This window comes from Anomaloglossus baeobatrachus, chromosome 1, assembly GCF_048569485.1.
Source record: "Anomaloglossus baeobatrachus isolate aAnoBae1 chromosome 1, aAnoBae1.hap1, whole genome shotgun sequence".
NCBI lineage: Eukaryota > Metazoa > Chordata > Amphibia > Anura > Aromobatidae > Anomaloglossus > Anomaloglossus baeobatrachus.
This window is the reverse complement of record NC_134353.1, coordinates 486975488-486994309: the sequence shown is the minus strand read 5'-3', so window position 1 is coordinate 486994309 and position 18822 is coordinate 486975488. Positions and strand designations below refer to the sequence as shown.

Below are 18822 nucleotides of genomic sequence, written 5' to 3'. Positions count from 1 at the left end.
GCCACAAGAGGAAAAGTAGACCTCACATGCCTGCATTTCTATGGAGTCCATTAATCAGATGGTCTTCATTTATAAACTAGAAGGCCAAATTCAGTTAGTATCCGTTAAACTGCACGCGGATAGTGGCTGCGCACTGCCTGTTCACATTATATACACGGTCGTTGAAATTTAAGCTTTCAGTCAGCATATCAGACTAAAGTCTGTGCAGCAAGGTGGCTCAGTGGTTAACACCGTTTTGCAGCTCTGGAGTCAAATCCCACCAATAACATCTCCCTGGAGTTTATATGTTCTCTAGTGATATGGAATTTAGATTGTAAGCCCCAATGTGGACAGTGATGATCACGTCTGTAATGTACTGCCCTCCCCAGAAGCAACACCACCGTTTTAGAAGCTAGCAACATTGAGAAGCATTGAATGGGCACTCACAAAACACCAGGAGTCACAAGAGGAGAGCCAGCAACAGTAAACTACCGTAAGGCTATGTGCCTATGCTGCATCATTGTGCTGACCACAAAGATGCAGCGTTTTTGGCAAAAATGAATCCAAAAAATGCATGCGTTTTTTCCGGGTTTTTTTGCCCAATGCGTCTCTGAAGTCAAAACTATTGACTGGAAGGGCTCAAAAACGCTGGCAAATAACAAAAAGGATTGACATGCTGCATCTTTGTGGTCACCACAAAGACGCAGCCAAAAAAAAAAAATCCTGCAACGTGCACACAGAAAAACTGAAATCTCAGACTTTGCTGGAGAAAGAAATGCAGGCAGTTTTGAGACCAAAACCGCACCCAAAAACCGCAGCGTGCGCACAGGGCCTAACGAATGTTTGCCTTACAGTTCATTTTAAATCAATAGTTACTGGAATAATACCCGTAGAGGATTTTTTTTTTCCCTGGAGCAGTTTTAGAAGAGTTTTTATTCCTGAAACGGGGTTTGTTTTTTGCAGACTTTTCAATAGATAGCATCTACTTTGGAGTCTTCTCCAAAAAAGTGATATGCACGCTCTTAAATCCCACATGAACAGCAAAGTGGTTTTACAATAGAAATGAAGGAGTGGGCTAGCATGATAAACACTGTGCATTGGGTTAGTGATGTGTCGGTCGCGAACGATCAGACACAAAGATCCGGCTCCCTGCTGTGACTGACAGGAGTCGGATCACCAGTGTGAGCCGCTAAAATATCTAAACGGCTCTTTTCGCCGTCAAAACCCCGCCCACCCATGGCTAAACTCCGCTTACTCAGCAATCTACTTGGGCGCCCGTAAGTGGGCGGGGCTTTTTCAGCATTACTATAATCTTAAATATGTGTTCACCTGCGGTGAACACATTTAATAAGGAGCCAAGAACGAGCTGAAAGATCCGGCTCTTTTTGGTGAATGGAGCCATAGGAACCGGACCACCAAAAAGAGCCGGACTGCCCATCACTACATTGTGTGCACATCCCCCAGGATAGGCAAACATCCCACCAGCTAATGTATTAAATGATATAGAAGTGAGCTGCACAGTAAATCAGCAGTAAGTACAACACTTGGGACTCACCTCCTGGCAATATAACTCAGACAGCAGGCTTGCCGCTTCAAACTTCACATCTTCAAACTGAGGAATCTGTAGACCGCAAGTTAAGCTCAAAAACATAACAGATTTTGCTTTCACAAACAAGAGGACTGAGAAAGAACCAGTAAGGCTATGTGCCCACGGGACTCTGTACCTGCGGATTTTACCGCAGAACACAAGCGGATTTATTTCGAATTTCCAGACAAATCCGCAGTTTTAAGCAAGTACAGACACTCCCCATGTTATCCTATGGGACATGTGGAGTGCTGTGTCTATGCTGTGGAATGTGCGGCTGCGGAATATGCTGCGGATGTCCCGCAGCAGCATGTCAATTACTCCTGCGGAAATAGCTGCAGAATTCCTGGGCCTCCACTATGGAGATAGAGGCCGGGACGTCCGCAGGTAAGTCGCACGAATGTCCGCAGGTTTACCGCAGATATTTTGAGGGAATCCCGAAGCAATGGATAGCTGGTACATTGTCCCGTGGGCACATAGCCTAAATGTGCACCAGATTGGTTGCCTGGCAGGATTGATTATTGTTTTGTGGCTTGCATTTGTCTAAATGTGGCCATACATAGAAGGAAGATATAGAGAACTATAGATGTTAGGGTCCCGTTACACGTAGTGACGCACCAACGATACGACCTGGCAGAAATCGCTAATACGTCACTACATGGTCACTGTTGAGCTGTCAATCAGGCAGTTCTCCACAGCGACCAGCGAACCATGTAACAACGGCTCCCTGCACACTCAGAACTGGCGCTTGTTGGTCTCCCGCCGTCAAACACACCGATGCGTGCTGCACAGCGGGAGACCAACGAGTAAAAAAATGGTCCTGATCGCTTTGTCCCGATCAGCGACCTCGCAGCAGGGGTCCGCTCGCTGCTGCTTGTCACACACAGCGATATCGCTGGTGAGGTCACTCATACATCACAAAACCTGTGACGTTTCAGTGATCTCGCTATGTGTGACGGGGCTTTACTCTACAGCCATCTCTTGTAAGGAATGTTTGTCTGCTTGTTGCCTTTAATGACAAGCAGAAAATCTAACCTAAAGGCACTAACCTAGTGACTTTATACCTCATATATAACGTTTATAACAAAGTCACATCACCACAAAACCAGAAGACCATTTATACACCTTTTACAATAACAATATATGCAGATTTCTGAAAAAGGTCTACAATCACTGCATTCATCTGAATGGGTCATCAGAGTTATGAACATGGTGCAGAAACCGCTCCATGCAGATTTACATAATTGGAAATATATAGTCTGCTATCTGTGAACGGATATAACAAAATTCCAAAACACACATGGCTAAAGTGTCAAAGCCATGCACCAAGAAATAAAGGTGGACATAGGAAGGCTAAGAAACACCAAGGAATAATTATTAACAGGAGAAAAAGGAGTATAGAAAAACAATGAGGTACTCACTTCGGCCGGTGATACATTTTGGGCTGTGCCGACCTGTTGTCAGACCTTATATATTCTGGTGCTCGCTTCTATTGATGGTTTGACTACCTATTTTTCAGTGCATTGTTCACTCTATATTGTTGTGGGGACTATTCCATTTGTTCCATTTCCATTTGTGGCAGGTGTAGGCGATTTCTATTATCCACTTATTCTCTACCATGGATCAACATTTTCCAGTGTTTTTATCTGGTTTTTTTATTAATAAAATTGTTATTTTTTCACTTTTTTGTGGTCCCATGTTTTTGCTTTCTATACTCCTTTTTCTCCTTTTAATAATACCAGTGAACTGACAGCCACCTGCTACTAAACCAAGATGATAGTCAACCTTACCCTAGTAGGACAACGGCACCGATTTCTGCAGTCCCATAAATCCTCATCTTTGGAGCTTGGCTTAGTCTTATATACTCACCTGATAACCACCCGAATGACTGTAAATACTTAGGGTGCACTTAAATCTGACAGCGGTGGATGAACGTCCGCAGATCAGCTACATGAGATCCGATCAGTAACGGAGTTTAGTCAGGCTGACCGCACCTCCATGTGCACAGAATGATACAATCACTGTGTGTACATAGGATATCATTCTCAGCCACACATCACCTGTTTACATAGGATAATATGCTACAGAGAACTAGGATTTAAGCCAGCCTAATAATCATTTCTCCCAGTGAACAAGTGTTTTACTTGTCACGTGATCAGCGGCGTTTTTAGGCAGCCTAATTATCAGGAAAGTTGCTTCTACCGCTTGTTGCTAAATATCAGGCAGTGTAAATATCATATTTTTCGGATTATAAGACGCTTTTCTCTTCCAAAAAATATGGGAAGAAAATAAGGGGTGTCTTAAAATCCGAATGTAGCTTACCGGGAGGTGAAGAGGGGTCAAAGGAGGCAGGGACAATGCTATGCTGTGTAGTGCTCTGTGCGTCGGGCGGTGCGGCTCCTCTCTGTACGGTGAGGCATCGGCCATTCTGAAGATGTTGGTGGTGACGGCTTCAAATAATGGATCCTAGAGTCTGCGCATGTGCAGATGGAGCTCTTAACTCAAGCTCTTATCTGTGCACACGCCAACTCTAGGCGCCATCATTTGAAGACCTCACCGCCAACATCTTCAGAATGGCCAATGCCTCACCGTGGGCCGAGCAGAGCAGAGCAGAGCAGCCCCCGCACGGAGCAGAGCCGTACTCCAGTACCGTACTCTGCCTCCTGGATTATAAAACAGGCGCCATTTTTTTTTAAAAAAATTTAAATTTGGGGTGCATCTTATAACCCGGGGTGTCTTATAAAATGAAAAATACAGTACATGCCTACACCAAAACACAAAGCTATGATGGGATGGAAACACTGGCATAGTCTGCAAGACACATCTATTTTGATCATTTTCAACCACAAATGTTCCACATCTTTAACCCCTTAACGACCGCGCGCAGTAAAATTACGTCCTAGCGGTCATAACGTTACTGCCCACGGTCTGCTGGCAGCAGCATGCCACGATCGGCACACATCTCAGCTTATTTTCACAGCTGAGATGTGTGCCTGCTAGGCACGAGCAGAATCGTTATCTGCTCATGCCGTTTAACCCCTTATATGGCGCTGTCAATATGTGACAGCGCCATTATAAGCGCGATCGCGGTAAACTTTTACTTACCGCCCGATACCGGAAGTCACGTGACGCGATCACGTGACTTCCGATAGTTGTCATGGTAGCACAGGGTCATGTGATGACTCCTGTACTACACATGACTTGCTTTCACTTTCACTGTGCCCGCTGCACAGTGAAAAAGACCGTGAGTGTATCTGCTGTTTACAGCTAGGTAGCTGTGATCAGCAGATAGTGCAGAGCGATCGAACTGCTGATCGCAATAGCCCCCTAGGGGGACTAGTAAAATTAAAAAAAAAAAAAGTTAAAAAAAGTTTTAAAAAATTAAAAAAAAAAAACCTAAAAGTTCAAATCACCCCCCCATCCGCCCCATTGAAAATTAAAGGGTTAAAAAAATAAAAAATACACACACATTTGGTATCGCCGCGTTCAGAAACGCCCGATCAAAATATAAAATCAATCAATCAGTATACGGCGTAGCGGCAAAAAAATTCCAAACGCCAAAACAACGTTTGTCGCCACAACTTTTGCGCAAAATGCAATAAGAGGCGATCAAAACGTAGCATCTGCGCAAAAATTGTACCATTAAAAACGTCAGCTCGAGACACAAAAAATAAGCAGTCACTGAGCCATAGATCCCAAAAAATGAGAACGCTACGGGTCACGGAATATGGCGTAAAACGTGCGACACTTTTTCGGACAAACTTCCGATTTTTTTTTAACCCCTTATATAAAAGTAAACCTATACATGTTTGGTGTCTACGAACACGCACTGACCTGAGGCATCACACCCACACATCAGTTTTACCATATAGTGAACACAGTGAATAAAATATCTCAAAAACCATAGTGCTATCGCACTTTTTTTGCAATTTTTCTGCATTTGGAATTTTTTTGCCATTTGGAATTTTTTTGCCATTTTCCAGTACACTATATGGTAAAACTGATGGTTTCATTTAAAAGTACAGCTCGTTCCGCAAAAAATGAGCCCTCACATGACCATTGATTTTGACTGAAAAAAAATAAAAGTTATGTCTCAGAAAAAGAATGGCGAAAAAAAACGGCAAGCAGGAAAAAAAAAAAAAAAAAAAAAAAAAAAAAAAAAAAAAAAATCGACCGGTCGTGAAGGGGTTAAGGAATACTTTTTTCTGGAGACATAATTTGAAAGTGTAATGGCACAAACTGTAACAGATGACTGAAATCTTTTGATAAATTAAACTCCAAGAGATGACAGACCAGCACCAAAGTACCCGATGTCCGAAGTAAGAAGACTGGACATCTATACCTCTGCTACAGAAAAGGATACTTGCTGTGAAATTAACCACTGAAAAACAAAAGAACAAAACTTGCATGAATAACAGTTCATACAAAAAAGCCAGCATTATCAGTCACAAATCCGAACAAGAACATCAGCAGTGGCCAGTAACAGAGAAACGAAGAGTGGATCACTCAATTGTCAGCTCATGCTTTCTTCAGCGGACATCTGGCCATTTGTCATACCCTTTTAATAACGCATATTGGAGAGCAAACTCAATTTCAGACTATATATATATATATATATATAAAAGTGAGTGTATGTATGAGAGAGATAGATATATATAGATATATATATATATATATATATATATATATATATATATATACATACACACACACACACACACACACACCTCTTTTTGTATTACAAAGCAGGCCGTGACTGTATAGCGTCATCCATCAGTTATAGAAAGACGTCAGCTCTGTAAGTCTCAGTTATTGGAAATCTGGCTATTAAAAGGGACCCATCACTCAATTTATACTGGCCACACCATGGTAATAAGGAATCCGTCTGGCTGAGCGATTGCATTCAGGATGTTTTTCTCTGCAATGAACCAGCTTTTTCCCCCATCACTAGGTGATATACACATCTCTCCCTATACAAGTGCAGGAATACCTTTACCCAGTCCATTCCAGAGAAATCAGCATTTGACCCAATATTGAAATGAGCTGAAGTGCTTTCAGTGTGGAAGCTCAATCCAAGCCTCTGTCACTCCAGCTCTATTCCACACCAAGCGCCACCTCCTCCTGATGACTGACAGTTTCTTTTCTTAAAATTACATAACAAAAAGGGGTCATTAGTCAATTAAGATATAGTAGATAGATTTTTGGTCTGGTTGAGCGCTATTGAGTGGGCTGACAGGCTATGACAGTGATTTACTTTTATTAATAAAATAATAAAGAACTCCTGTTAATTACATACAACGCGTTTCAGCAAATAATCTGTTGCTTTCCTCAATGATACTTGAGGAAAGCAACAGATTATTTGCTGAAACGCGTTGTATGTAATTAACAGGAGTTCTTTATTATTTTATTAATAAAAGTAAATCACTGTCATAGCCTGTCAGCCCACTCAATAGCGCTCAACCAGACCGAAAATCTATCTACTATATGCCTACTCCCATTAAGGGAATTCGGTTAGAGCTGCTGAGTGGAACAGGAATTGCTAGATCTAACGTGAAGTCTCCAGCTGAAGGACGGTGGATCGCACAGACACTCCACGATCCAAAGTGCCGGTGAATCCTAGGAGCCAGCAGCGATACCTAACCCGGACACCTCCAGCACAGCAACGAATTATCAGCGGTGACATTAGAAACCCCCTATCCCGGAGGATTTATCTATGTACCACCGGGGTTGTGCGAGCGCACAACCTCATCAGGTGAGCAAAACCATAACTTTATTATTAAACACACTCCTAGCCCACGGGTGCTTCTCATATGCGCTACTCTATTTTTCAGTAATTAGTCAATTAAGAGGAAGATGATAATAGCGCTGGAGTGACGGAGGCTTGGGAAAAGCTTCCACGAGCCAAAAACAGATTGGAAGTCAAATGGAAATTCACATGTTGCAGACATAATGCATATTCATACAGGAGATCCAGTGGATTTCCCATCTGGGCCTGACATGTAATGTAGTAGCAGAAAGTAGAATATCTTTTACCAAAACTCATCCATATCCTGCAAAGAAAAAAAAAAAAAAAAAAAAGATCCGTGTCAACAGATCTTTCTGCCGATTTTAACAGGGAAGTGCACCCTGTGTGAAAGAAATCTGCAATAACCGTGCACTTACTATGTATGGATTTTGCCATATTTGCCAGTCATCTCACCCTTAGGCTGCGCGCACAACAGCGTTGTTCTGCCGCAATCCTGGATCCGTCAGAAATGCGGTATAGTTCAATACAGTGGAATCGCGGCAAGATAAGGTCACATACAGCCGCATGTGACCTTATCTTGCAGCCACTCCATTGAACTGTACCGCATTTCCGATGGATCCGGCATTGCAGCAGAATAACGCTGATGTGCGCGCAGCCTAAGGGTGCTTTCACACTGCATTCGTCCCAATGTTCAGTGGTCCTGTTGGGGCTTAAAATGGGATTCTAACGCATGTGCCGAAGGGGACATTGTCTATAATGGCACAGAGTCTCCCTGTGTTCTGCCGTGCACCATTTTTAGGCGGACACCGAGTAATATACCCCTGAACATGATACACTACCGAGCCCATGGAGACTCAATCTTCACCATATAGTCAATGGCCCAAACGGCGCATTTGTCCGAATCCCATTTGCGGACGCAGGCCTACTGGGATCACTGAACCTGGGGTAGAGCGCGATGTGAAAGCACACACAGATAGCCGAGGAAGGGCTCCTGGGTGCAAATGGCAAGAACACAAAAACATAGGAAATGCCGTGGCCCGAGCTGCTGGATAAGTTGGCAATCAGTGGCCACCATACATTAGGCCATGCTATAGCCAGCAGAGGGGCCATGTTGGGTTACTCCACTGTGCCCTCATTGATGGAATGCCCACTAGCCACTCGGGGGCGCCCACTGCTCCGTATCAGCCGCAGCCCCGATGCTGGGGATGTTAGGGCAGCACCAGGACACCTCGCCAGGACTCACCGCCTTCTCCAGGTGCTGGCGGGCCAGCTCGCTGTTCTTCGTGTGATGGTACAGCACCGAGCCGAGCTGCAGGTGAGTCCGGGCCTCGATGCGCTGAGGCGGCTTGAACTGGAAGACGGCCTGCAGGCAGTGCACACACAGGCGGATTTTCGGGGGACTAGAGGTGCGAAAGTGCTCTGCAAACCCCAGCAAAGCCAAGTACCAGGACTCCGAGGCCTCAGCCTGCGGAGCGACCACCGCCGCAGCCGCCATCACTGACACCAACAACAAGGCCCTGGCCACTCCCCCAGCCGGCCGCTAAAGCTCGCGAGACCGCGGCGCCTTCTGGGAGCTGTAGTCCCGGCATTGTCTCCTGCAGCACAGTGGCGCGCTCTCGTGAATACTCTGTGGTGTGTGGGCGGCGGGCACAGTGTGCCTTCCCGGTAACCGTGCTGCCGGTGTGCAGGACTGTATGAAGACTGGCTAGTTCTACCTTAGGGCTAGCAGCCACACTGGCCTGCAACACGGATAATATCTGGGGCAGTCATGGCATAGGCATAACATCAATGCCCTATAAAAACATGGCATCTGTTTCAAAAATAGGCTCTGTCACCTTTCATTTCTATGGAAGCTGTGCAATTTAATGAGCTCCTATAGAGATGAATGGACAGGCACATGGCCTCTAGTGATGAGTGAGCACTACCATGCTCGGGTGCTCGTAACGCGTAGTGATGAGTGACCACTACCATGCTCGGGTACTCGTAACAAGTACACTGTGTGCAGAATTATTAGGCAAATGAGTATTTTGATCACATGATACTTTTTATACATGTTGTCCTACTCCAAGCTGTATAGATTTGAGAGCCAACTACCAATTAAGTAAATCAGGTGATGTGCATCTCTGTAATGAGGTGTGGTGTAATGACATCAACACTCTATATAAGGTGTGCTTAATTATTAGGCAAGTTCCTTTCCTTTGGCAAAATGGGTCAGAAGAGAGATTTGACGGGCTCTGAAAAGTCCAAAATTGTGAGATGTCTTGCAGAGGGATGCAGCAGTTTTGAAATTGCCAAACTTTTGAAGCGTGATCACCGAACAATCAAGCATTTCATGGCAAATAGCCAACAGGATCGCAAGAAGCGTGTTGGGAAAAAAAGCGCAAAATAACTGCCCATGAATTGAGGAAAATCAAGCGTGAAGATGCCATTTGCCACCAGTTTGGCCATATTTCAGAGCTGCAACGTTACTGGAGTATCAAAAAGCACAAGGTATGCCATACTCAGGGACATGGCCAAGGTATGGAAGGCTGAAAAACGACCACCTTTGAACAAGAAACATAAGTTAAAACGTCAAGACTGGGCCAAGAAATATCTTAAGACTGATTTTTTTTAAAGGTTTTATGGACTGATGAAATGAGAGTGACTCTTGATGGGCCAGATGGATGGGCCAGAGGCTGGATCAGTAAAGGGCAGAGAGCTCCACTTTGACTCAGACGCCAGCAAGGTGGAGGTGGGGTACTAGAATGGGCGGGTATCATCAAAGATGAACTTGTGGGACCTTTTAGGGTTGAGGATGGAGTGAAGTACAACTCCCCTACTGCCAGTTTCTGGTAGACAACTTCTTTAAGCAGTGGTACAGGAAGAAGTCGGTATCGTTGAAGAAAAACATGATTTTCATGCAGGACAATGCTCCATCACATGCATCCAACTACTCCACAGCGTGGCTGGCCAGTAAAGGTCTAAAAGATGAAAAAATAATGACATGGCCCCCTTGTTCACCTGATCTGAACCCATAGAGAACCTGTGGTCCTTCATAAAATGTAAGATCTACAGGGAGGGAAAACAGTACACCTCTCGGAACAGTGTCTGGGAGGCTGTGGTGGCTGCTGCACGCAATGTTGATCGGAAACAGATCAAGCAACTGACAATCTATGGATGGTAGGCTGTTGAGTGTCGTCATAAAGAAAGGTGGTTATATTGGTCACTAATTGTTGGATTGTTGGGGGGTTTTGTTTTTGCATGTCAGAAATGTTTATACATTTTGTGCAATTATATTGGTTTACCTGGTGAAAATAAACAAGTGAGATGGGAATATATTTGTTTTTTAATTAAGTTGCCTAATAATTCTGCACAGTAATAGTTACCTGCACAAACAGATATCCTCCTAAGATAGCCAAATCTAAAAAAAACGCACTCCAACTTCCAAAATATTAAGCTTTGATATTTACCATATTTTTCGGACTATAAGACGCACCGGACCATAAGACGCATCCTGGTTTTAGAGAAGGAAAATAGGAAAATAAATTTTAAGCAAAAAGTGTGGTCATGATACACTGTTATGGGGCGAGGATCTGCTGCTGACACTATTATGGGGGTAATGTCCCCAAATTCTCTACTAAGGTACCCCATCCTGGTAATGATCCTCCTGCCTTGTGTATATATATGTCCCTCATCCTGGTATAACCCCATCTTGCTATATACTGCCATCCTGGTATGTGCTCCCATCCTGCTATATACACCATCTTCCTGCTCATATACGCCATCATCCTGCTCATATACGCCATCATCCTGCTCATATACCCCATCATCCTGCTCATATACCCCCATCATCCTGCTATATGCCATCATCCTGTTCATATACTCCCATCATCCTGCTATATACCCCCATCATCCTGCTCATATACCCCCATCATCCTGCTATATGGCCCCATCATCCTGCTCATATACCCTCATCATCCTGCTATATGGCCCCATCATCCTGCTATATGGCCCCATCATCCTGCTCATATACCCCCATCATCCTGCTCATATACCCCCATCATCCTGCTCATATACCCCCATCATCCTGCTCATATAGCCCCATCCATCCTGCTCATATACCAGCATCCTGTTCATATACCCCCACCATCCTGCTATGTCCTGCATCCTGTGGCACACAAAATAAATAAACGTTTACACTCACCTTTCCTTGCTCCACGCAGCGTCGCTCCTCCTCCTGTCTGCCAGCAGCGCTGTGTTGAGCCGGCCACGATCCCTGCAGAATCGCGATGTCCTCCTGTCTGCCGGCGCGACTGTGTGGACACGTGCGCACAGCGATGACGTTATCGCTGTGAGCACCGCTAGTTTCCATACAGCCGCGGCAGGCAGGCAGGAGGACATCGCGGTGCTGCAGGGGAATGGTGAGTACATTGATTCACTGCACCCCGCGCTGATCATGATGCACGGGGAGCAGTGAATACAGCCGAGCATGATCACTCCAGGCTGTAGTTGCCAGGGGTGATCACGCGAGCTGGCTGTTTACTATGCACGCGTCCCCGCCCATCACCCCGCCCACCTGTAGCGCCGGCTTCAGCGCTGAGAGATGGGCGGGAGGATGGGCGTGCATATGGAATGAGCGGGCCCACGTGGTCACGGCATGCGCTGCTGCAGTCTGCTCGTGCCACCGATGACCCGCTCCACCGCAGCACCCTCATTCCCCGCAGCCCTATATTCAGACCATAAGACGCACCCCCCACTTTCCCCCAACATTTGGGGGGAAAAAAGTGTGTCTTATGGTCCGAAAAATACGGTATGAGCCTTTTGGTTTGTTTGAGAACATAGTTGTTGATTGCTAATAAAAAAAATCCGCTAAAATACAACTTGCCTAATAAGTCTGCACCCAGTGTAGTGATGAGCGAGCGCTACCATGCTCGGGTGCTTGGTACTCGTAACAAGTACTGACAAGCGATTTATTTCATGCTCAGGTGTTCGTAACAATTAGTGATGAGCAAGCACTACCATGCTCGCGTGCTCAGAACTCATAATGAGTAGTCATGAGCGAGCACTACCATGCTCAGGTGCTCGGAACTTGTAACGAGTAGTGATGAGCAAGCACTACCCTGTTCGGGTGCTTGCTACTTGTAACATGTAGTGATGAGCAATCTATTTCATGCTCAGGTGCGCGTAAGGATTAGTGATGAGCGAGCACTACCATACCCGGGTGCTCGGTACTCGTAAGGAGTAGTGATGAGAACCATACTCGGGTGCTCGGTACTCATAACCAGTGCTTTATTGCGCCGGTACGGCGTACCGGAAAATCTGAAGAGCGCCTCTGGCTCCGTCCACATGGCTAATTTGTAAACTATGCAAATTAGCCATGTGGAGTGGAGGCACAAGCCAGAGGCGTATCTAGGGGGGAGCTGGCGGGGCGCTATCCGGCTGCCTGATGCTGCGGTGTGGAAGTCTGCCGGGGTGGGAGCCGTTATTCTCTGAGCGTGGTTGTCACGCTAACAGCCGCACTCAGAGAAAGTGCAGCGCGCGGCTCCCACTGCTCAATTGTCCTTGTATCTGTGGACACCCTATGGGGGGGGCAGATGGTGGGAATGGGAACCATCTGTGGAAACACTTTAGGGGGACAGAGGGTGGGGAGGGGGCAATATCTATATACACAATATGGGGTGGGGGAGGGAGCTATCTGTGGACAGAATATGGTGGGAAGAGACGATGGGGAGGGGGAAGTACCTTTGGACACAGTATGGGGAGAGAGAGGATGAGGTTTCATGCATGGGGACAGAGAGGATGAGGGGTGATGCATGGGGACAGAGAGGATGAGGTTTCATGCATGGGGACAAAGAGGATGTGGAGCGACCTGGAAAGAAATTTTAAGGACACAATATAAAGAGTGACATGGTATGAGGAGCAAGTGGGCAGGATGGGGAGTGAGGTGGAAAAGTATATGGACACACAGGAGGTAGTGAGGAGACAGTAAGGGATGAGAAGAATGTGAGGGGCACAGAATAAAGACTGGGTAGTGGAGGGGGGTGGTATGGAGAAGGGGCAGAATGGGAGAACAGTGTGAGGTTATAGCAAGGAGGGGGAGTGTGATGAAGACACAGTATAAAGACTGGGCAGTATAAGGGGACAAGGTGTAAAGGACACTGTAAACAGTAGGCTCAGTTTGGAAAGAGAGGGAATATGGAGGGCATGTACCATAAGAGAGACAGTGTGGGTCATATTTTGTGCAGAGAATACTGTGAGGAGCCATTATTTATTCTGGAGCACAGTGTAGGGCAGATATTTTTAAATAGAAGTATTATAATCATTCTGCTTCTTTTAGGGGCATCATGTCGGGATGTGCTGCAGAAGAGTGGAGAAGATGGAAATCTGCAGACACGAGATGTGAATGTGAAAAGTCACCATGGCGTCAGGACAAGGTGAATAGAAAGAAATGACTAGAGACAACATCATCTGTAAGGTACCTGAATGTAAATGTTTATTTGTGATACTATGTCTCATCATTAGACCTGGGTCCCACTTGCGCATTGCTTCTGATGTGAGCGCATTGGGACCCCCACTGATCAGCTGATTATGGTGCAGGTGGCCCGAAATGTTTATTTCTGGATCTGCTCTATCCTCTGCTAGTGTCCGCGGCCGGGTACTGCACATCCGCCTCAGGAGACTGCTGCCACTATCAGAAGACGGAGCAGATCCAGAACGGAGCACTTCCAACCACCTGCCACCACCGACACCTAGAGTAGGGAATTGGCGGGGTTGCCAGGTGCCGGACCCCGACCAGTCAGACATTGGTGACCTATCCTAAGGAAAGGTCATTAATGTTAAAGTAGTGGACACTCTCTTTAATAAAGTCTTGTGCCGTCTGACAAGTTAAGGGTTACTATGTTTTTATTCATGTTGTTGGGGGCATTAAAGGGGTTGTCCAAATTTTTGATGAGTCTGCAGTCACTCCTTGTATCACTCTGTGACTGCAGCCTTCCGAATTCTCACAGTGTGCACACTGCATGCTGTCAGGATTCTCTGGTGCCGGCGGTGAGAGTGGGAGGTTATGCAGCTGCAAGTATGCGATTTACATACATGTGGTCATGTGCTGAACAGACATGCTCAATGAAAATGAATTGACTGAGGCTGGACACATCAAACCAAAATGTGGCCACACGTATACAAATCTCATACTTGTGCTCACATGATCGTCCACTCTTCCACTCTCCACTGGCACCGGCAACCCCCGCAGCGCCTGACAGCACCCCCCCTCCCCCCACCGCTCCTTGCCTCAGAGATGCGTACCAGCAAATATTTTTTTTACATAAAAAGCACTGCTAATAACAAGTAGTGAGGAGCAAGCACTACCATGCTCGGGTGCTCTGTAATTATAACGAGTAGTGATGAACAAGTTCTACCATGCACGGATATTCATATCAAGTAGTGATAAGCGAGCACTACCATGCTCAAGTACTCGGTACTCGTAACGATTAGTGATGAGCAAGCAGTACCATGCTTGGGGGCTCGGTACTCGTAATGCGTTGTAATGAGCGAGTACTACCCTGCTTAGGTGGATGCTACTCGTAACGAGTAGTGATGAGCGATCTATATCATGCTTAGGTGCCCTGTACTCGTAACGACTAGTGATGAGAGAGCACTACCATATCCGGGTGCTCGGTACTCGTTGTGGTGAGCGAGCACTACCAGGTTCAGGTGCTGAACCAAAAAAGAAGAAGAAACCGAACAAGATGGTCACTTAATATATCTTTATTAATGTAAAAAATTATTTTATATATATATACACACACTTGAATAAAACCACAGGGCTGTGGACTGGAAAAACGGCGTCAAAACCTACATATCATATGATAAGAATAATAATAGTAGTCATAGTTATAATCAAACAGTAGTACAATAGGGCAAAGGGTAGTATATGGGAATTCAGAGGCTATGCATAAACATACTAATTGAATAAATAAATATAGACGTAGAAAAAATATATATAGACATAGAATAAAGTGTCAAGTGCTGGGGGGTTATAGCAGCAATTATATCACAATTTGAAACTACAATCAGCAAAATTTACAGCTGACAATCAGCAAAAGTTACAGCTGCTGACACCCTATAAACACATCATGCATGAATTCCACGAGATACTAAGCCGATGGCCTAAAAAATGCAGGTGGGATATAGAAGAAGGAGGACTGCTCAGATGGTATTAGCCAGCGGGAAAGGAAAATATACTTAAGTTTAAGTAAAGTTAAGCAAGTGTCAGAATCGGCACAATAGAAATGTCAAAGTCAACAGGAAGAAATATTAGGTAATGGTATAATCACCGATGGCCACAGAGCACAGCCTCCTCCAGTTATGCGACGCCTGCTGGGGCGTCGCATAACAAAATCAGCCAAGAGGTCAGGAAGAGAATTGAGGACTTGTACAAGTCTGGTTAATCCTTGGATGCAATTTTCAGATACCTGAAAGTGCCTCGTTCATGTGTACAAACAATTATATGCAAGTAAAAACAAGGTGGGAATGTCCAACCATCATACCGCTCAGGAAGGAGAAGGGTTTTGTGTACCAGATATGAACGTGCTTTGGTCAGACATGCATATCAACTCAAGAGCAAAAGCAAAAGACCTTGTGAAGATGCTGGCAGAAGCTGGTAAGATTGTATACTGTGTCAACATAGGCTGAAATGCCACTTTTCCAGGAAGATGCCATTAATCCAAAAGAAACATAAAAAAGCCAGAGTAATGTTTCAAGTGCACACAGGAACAAAGACCTTAATTTTGTTGTCTTACAAAACTAAAATTCAACTGTTTGGCCATAATGACCATCATTACATTTGGAGAAAAAAGGGAGAAGCTTTGAATCCTAAGAGCACCATCCCAACTGTGAAACACGGGAGTGGCAGCATCATATTGTGGGGTTGTTTTACTGCAGGAGGGACTGGTGCACTTCACATAATAGATGGCATAATGAGGAAAGAAGATTATGTTGCAATACTGAAGCAAAATCTCAAGACATCAGCCGAGAACTTAAAGCTTGGGTGGAAATGAGTCTTCCAAATGGACAATGACCCAAAGCATGCTGCCAAACTGGTTACAAAGTGGCTTAAGGATAACAAAGTCAATGTTTTGGAGTGGCCATCATAAAGCCATGATCTCAATCCTGTTGAAAATGTATGGGCAAAGCTGAAAAGGCAGATGCTAGCAAGGCGACCTACAAACATGGATCAGTTACACCAGTTCTGTCAGGAGGAATGGGCCCAAATTCCTACTAACTTTTGTGAGAAGCTTGTGGAAGAAAATCCAAAATGTTTGACCCAAGTTTAAGGGCAATGGTACCTAATACTAATGAAATGTATGTAAACGTTTGACTTTACAGAAAGTAATAAAAATGCCTTAAAACATTCTTTGATTATTCTAGCATTTGGCTAATATAAATAATTTTGATAATCCTATTTGACATTAAATGGAAAGGTTGATTCTAATTTCATGTGAGATAGTGAGAAAAACATGCATATGTGTCTTTTTAGATAGTGTGTGTAAACTTCTGGTTTCAGCTGTACGTCCTGAGTATATACAGGGTGGGTATTTATATGGATATACCTAAATAAAATGTGAATAATTGGTGATATCAACTTCTTGTTTGTGGCTCATTAGTATATGGGAGGGGGAAACTTTTCAAGATGGGTGGTGACCATGGCAGCCATTTAGAAGTCAGCCATTTTAGATTAAACTTTATTTTTTCCAATGGGAAAAGGGTCATGTAACATCAAACTTATTGAGAATTTCACAAGAAAAACAATAGTGTGCTTGGTTTTAACGTATCTTTATTTGTTCATTAGTTATATACAATTCTATGACCATGGAAAACAGGAGGAGACGAGTATATTGTGTAAAAATAGACAAATTTTATTAAGTGATCACAAACAGACAACATAAAAAATCAGTGTGTATAAAAACAACCACAAAAGAGAGGAGATGGTGTATGCATAGTAGGAAAATATCCCCTAAGGCCTTGTGCGCACTGGGAAATGAAATTTCCTTGAGAAAATTCCGCATGCTCTCAAAGATTACCGCACCCGCGGTAAAAAACCGCGGGAAACCGCACCCGAAAACCGCATGCGGTTTGCCGCGGTTTGCTGCGGTTTTACCGCGGTATTATTCGCGGTATTGCCGCGGTTTTGCCGCGTGCGGGTTGGGATGTGCTTTATTGCATTCAATGCAATAAAGCACATTGAAAAAAAAAAAAAAAAAAAAAGTCATTTAATTCTGAGATAGTAGATAGACAGAAGAATAGATAGAGGGATAGATAGACAGACAGACAGATAGAGGGATAGATAGATAGATAGATAGAGGACAGATCGCTGCATTTCCCACGGTCGGCAGTGAGTTCACATTACCAGCCGTGGGAAATGACCGGTAATTACCTCTGCTGTCTGCTGCTTTCATTCAGCGCTGTGTCTGTGACAGTCGCGGCTGGATGGAAGCAGCGCAGGACCTGTGGATTACGCCGGAGCGGTGATTACGCCGGAGCTTTGGTGCGGGAGCGGTTAATAAAATGGTGAACGAGGCTTGTTTGTTTTATTTAAAATAAAGGATTTTTCGGTGTCTGTGTTTTTTTCACTTTACTTACGGGTTGATCATGTCAGCTGTCACATAGACGCTGCCATGATCAAGCCTGGAGTTAATGGCGGTGATCCACCACCATTAACCCCTTGTATTACCTTGCTGCCACTGCTACACGGCGGCAAGAAGAGCCGGGGACATGCCGGTATTGCCGCATAATGCATGCGACAGTGCCGGGGCAGCTGCGGCTGATATTCTCGGCTGCCGGAGGTGGGAGTGAGGCGGGGGACATTAAAACTGCCCCTCTGCCTCCCCAGCCTGAGAATACCGGGCCGCCGCTGTGTGCTTACCTCGGCTGGAAGGTAAATATGCAGCGGAGCCCACGTTCTTTTTTTTCTATATTTCCGTTTGCTTTCTATGTGTGTTCTATGTGTCTGTGATCTATGTCTGTGATGTCTGTGTGTGTGTGTCTATGTCTGTGTGTGTGATCTGTGTGTTTACTTTCTGCACGGCTTCCTCTTCCTGTAATGACGTCACTTCCTGCAAAACCGCAGACAGGCGATGTACATTACCGGAGGTAAACCGCGAAATACCGCAGGGAATAACGCAGGAAAACGCAGTGAACCGCACAGAATTTGCTGCCTGCGTTATTCCCTGCGGGATTTCATGATTAACATTGGAGTCAATGGAGTGAAATCCCGCAGCGATGTGCGGAAAAGAAGTGACATGCACTTGTTTTTGCTGCGGGATTCCCGCAGCAAAACATGCAGCTGTCAAATTCCGCCCAGTGCGCACAGGATTTTTTTTCTCCATAGGATTTGCTGGTGATTCACTGCAGAGATGTTATGAACATTTTCTGCAGCGAAACATGCAGCAAATCCGCGGAAAATCCGCGGCAAAATCCGGTAAGTGCGCACATAGCCTAAAATAAATAATCAATTTAATGCAAGGAATCCCAGTAG

General features: G+C 45.0%; 2 protein-coding genes across 2 annotated transcripts in view; one reads left to right on the top strand and one right to left on the bottom strand.

The window, feature by feature from the left end:
- The window catches only part of MAU2 (MAU2 sister chromatid cohesion factor), a 136322-nt gene extending 127514 nt beyond the window's left edge, over nucleotides 1-8808 (bottom strand). The window contains exons 1-3 of the mRNA XM_075315403.1: nucleotides 8554-8808; nucleotides 5928-5945; nucleotides 1535-1600 (exon numbers count right to left, since the gene is read on the bottom strand). Coding sequence (XP_075171518.1) covers nucleotides 1535-1600; nucleotides 5928-5945; nucleotides 8554-8805 — 336 coding nt within the window. The 5' untranslated portion in view covers nucleotides 8806-8808. The remainder of the gene's footprint in view (nucleotides 1-1534; nucleotides 1601-5927; nucleotides 5946-8553) is intronic.
- A 4884-nt stretch (nucleotides 8809-13692) lies between these two features.
- LOC142309399 (SURP and G-patch domain-containing protein 1-like) overlaps nucleotides 13693-18822 on the top strand; it is a 105568-nt gene continuing 100438 nt past the window's right edge. Inside the window, exon 1 of the mRNA XM_075347188.1 lies at nucleotides 13693-13723. Coding sequence (XP_075203303.1) covers nucleotides 13708-13723 — 16 coding nt within the window. The 5' untranslated portion in view covers nucleotides 13693-13707. The remainder of the gene's footprint in view (nucleotides 13724-18822) is intronic.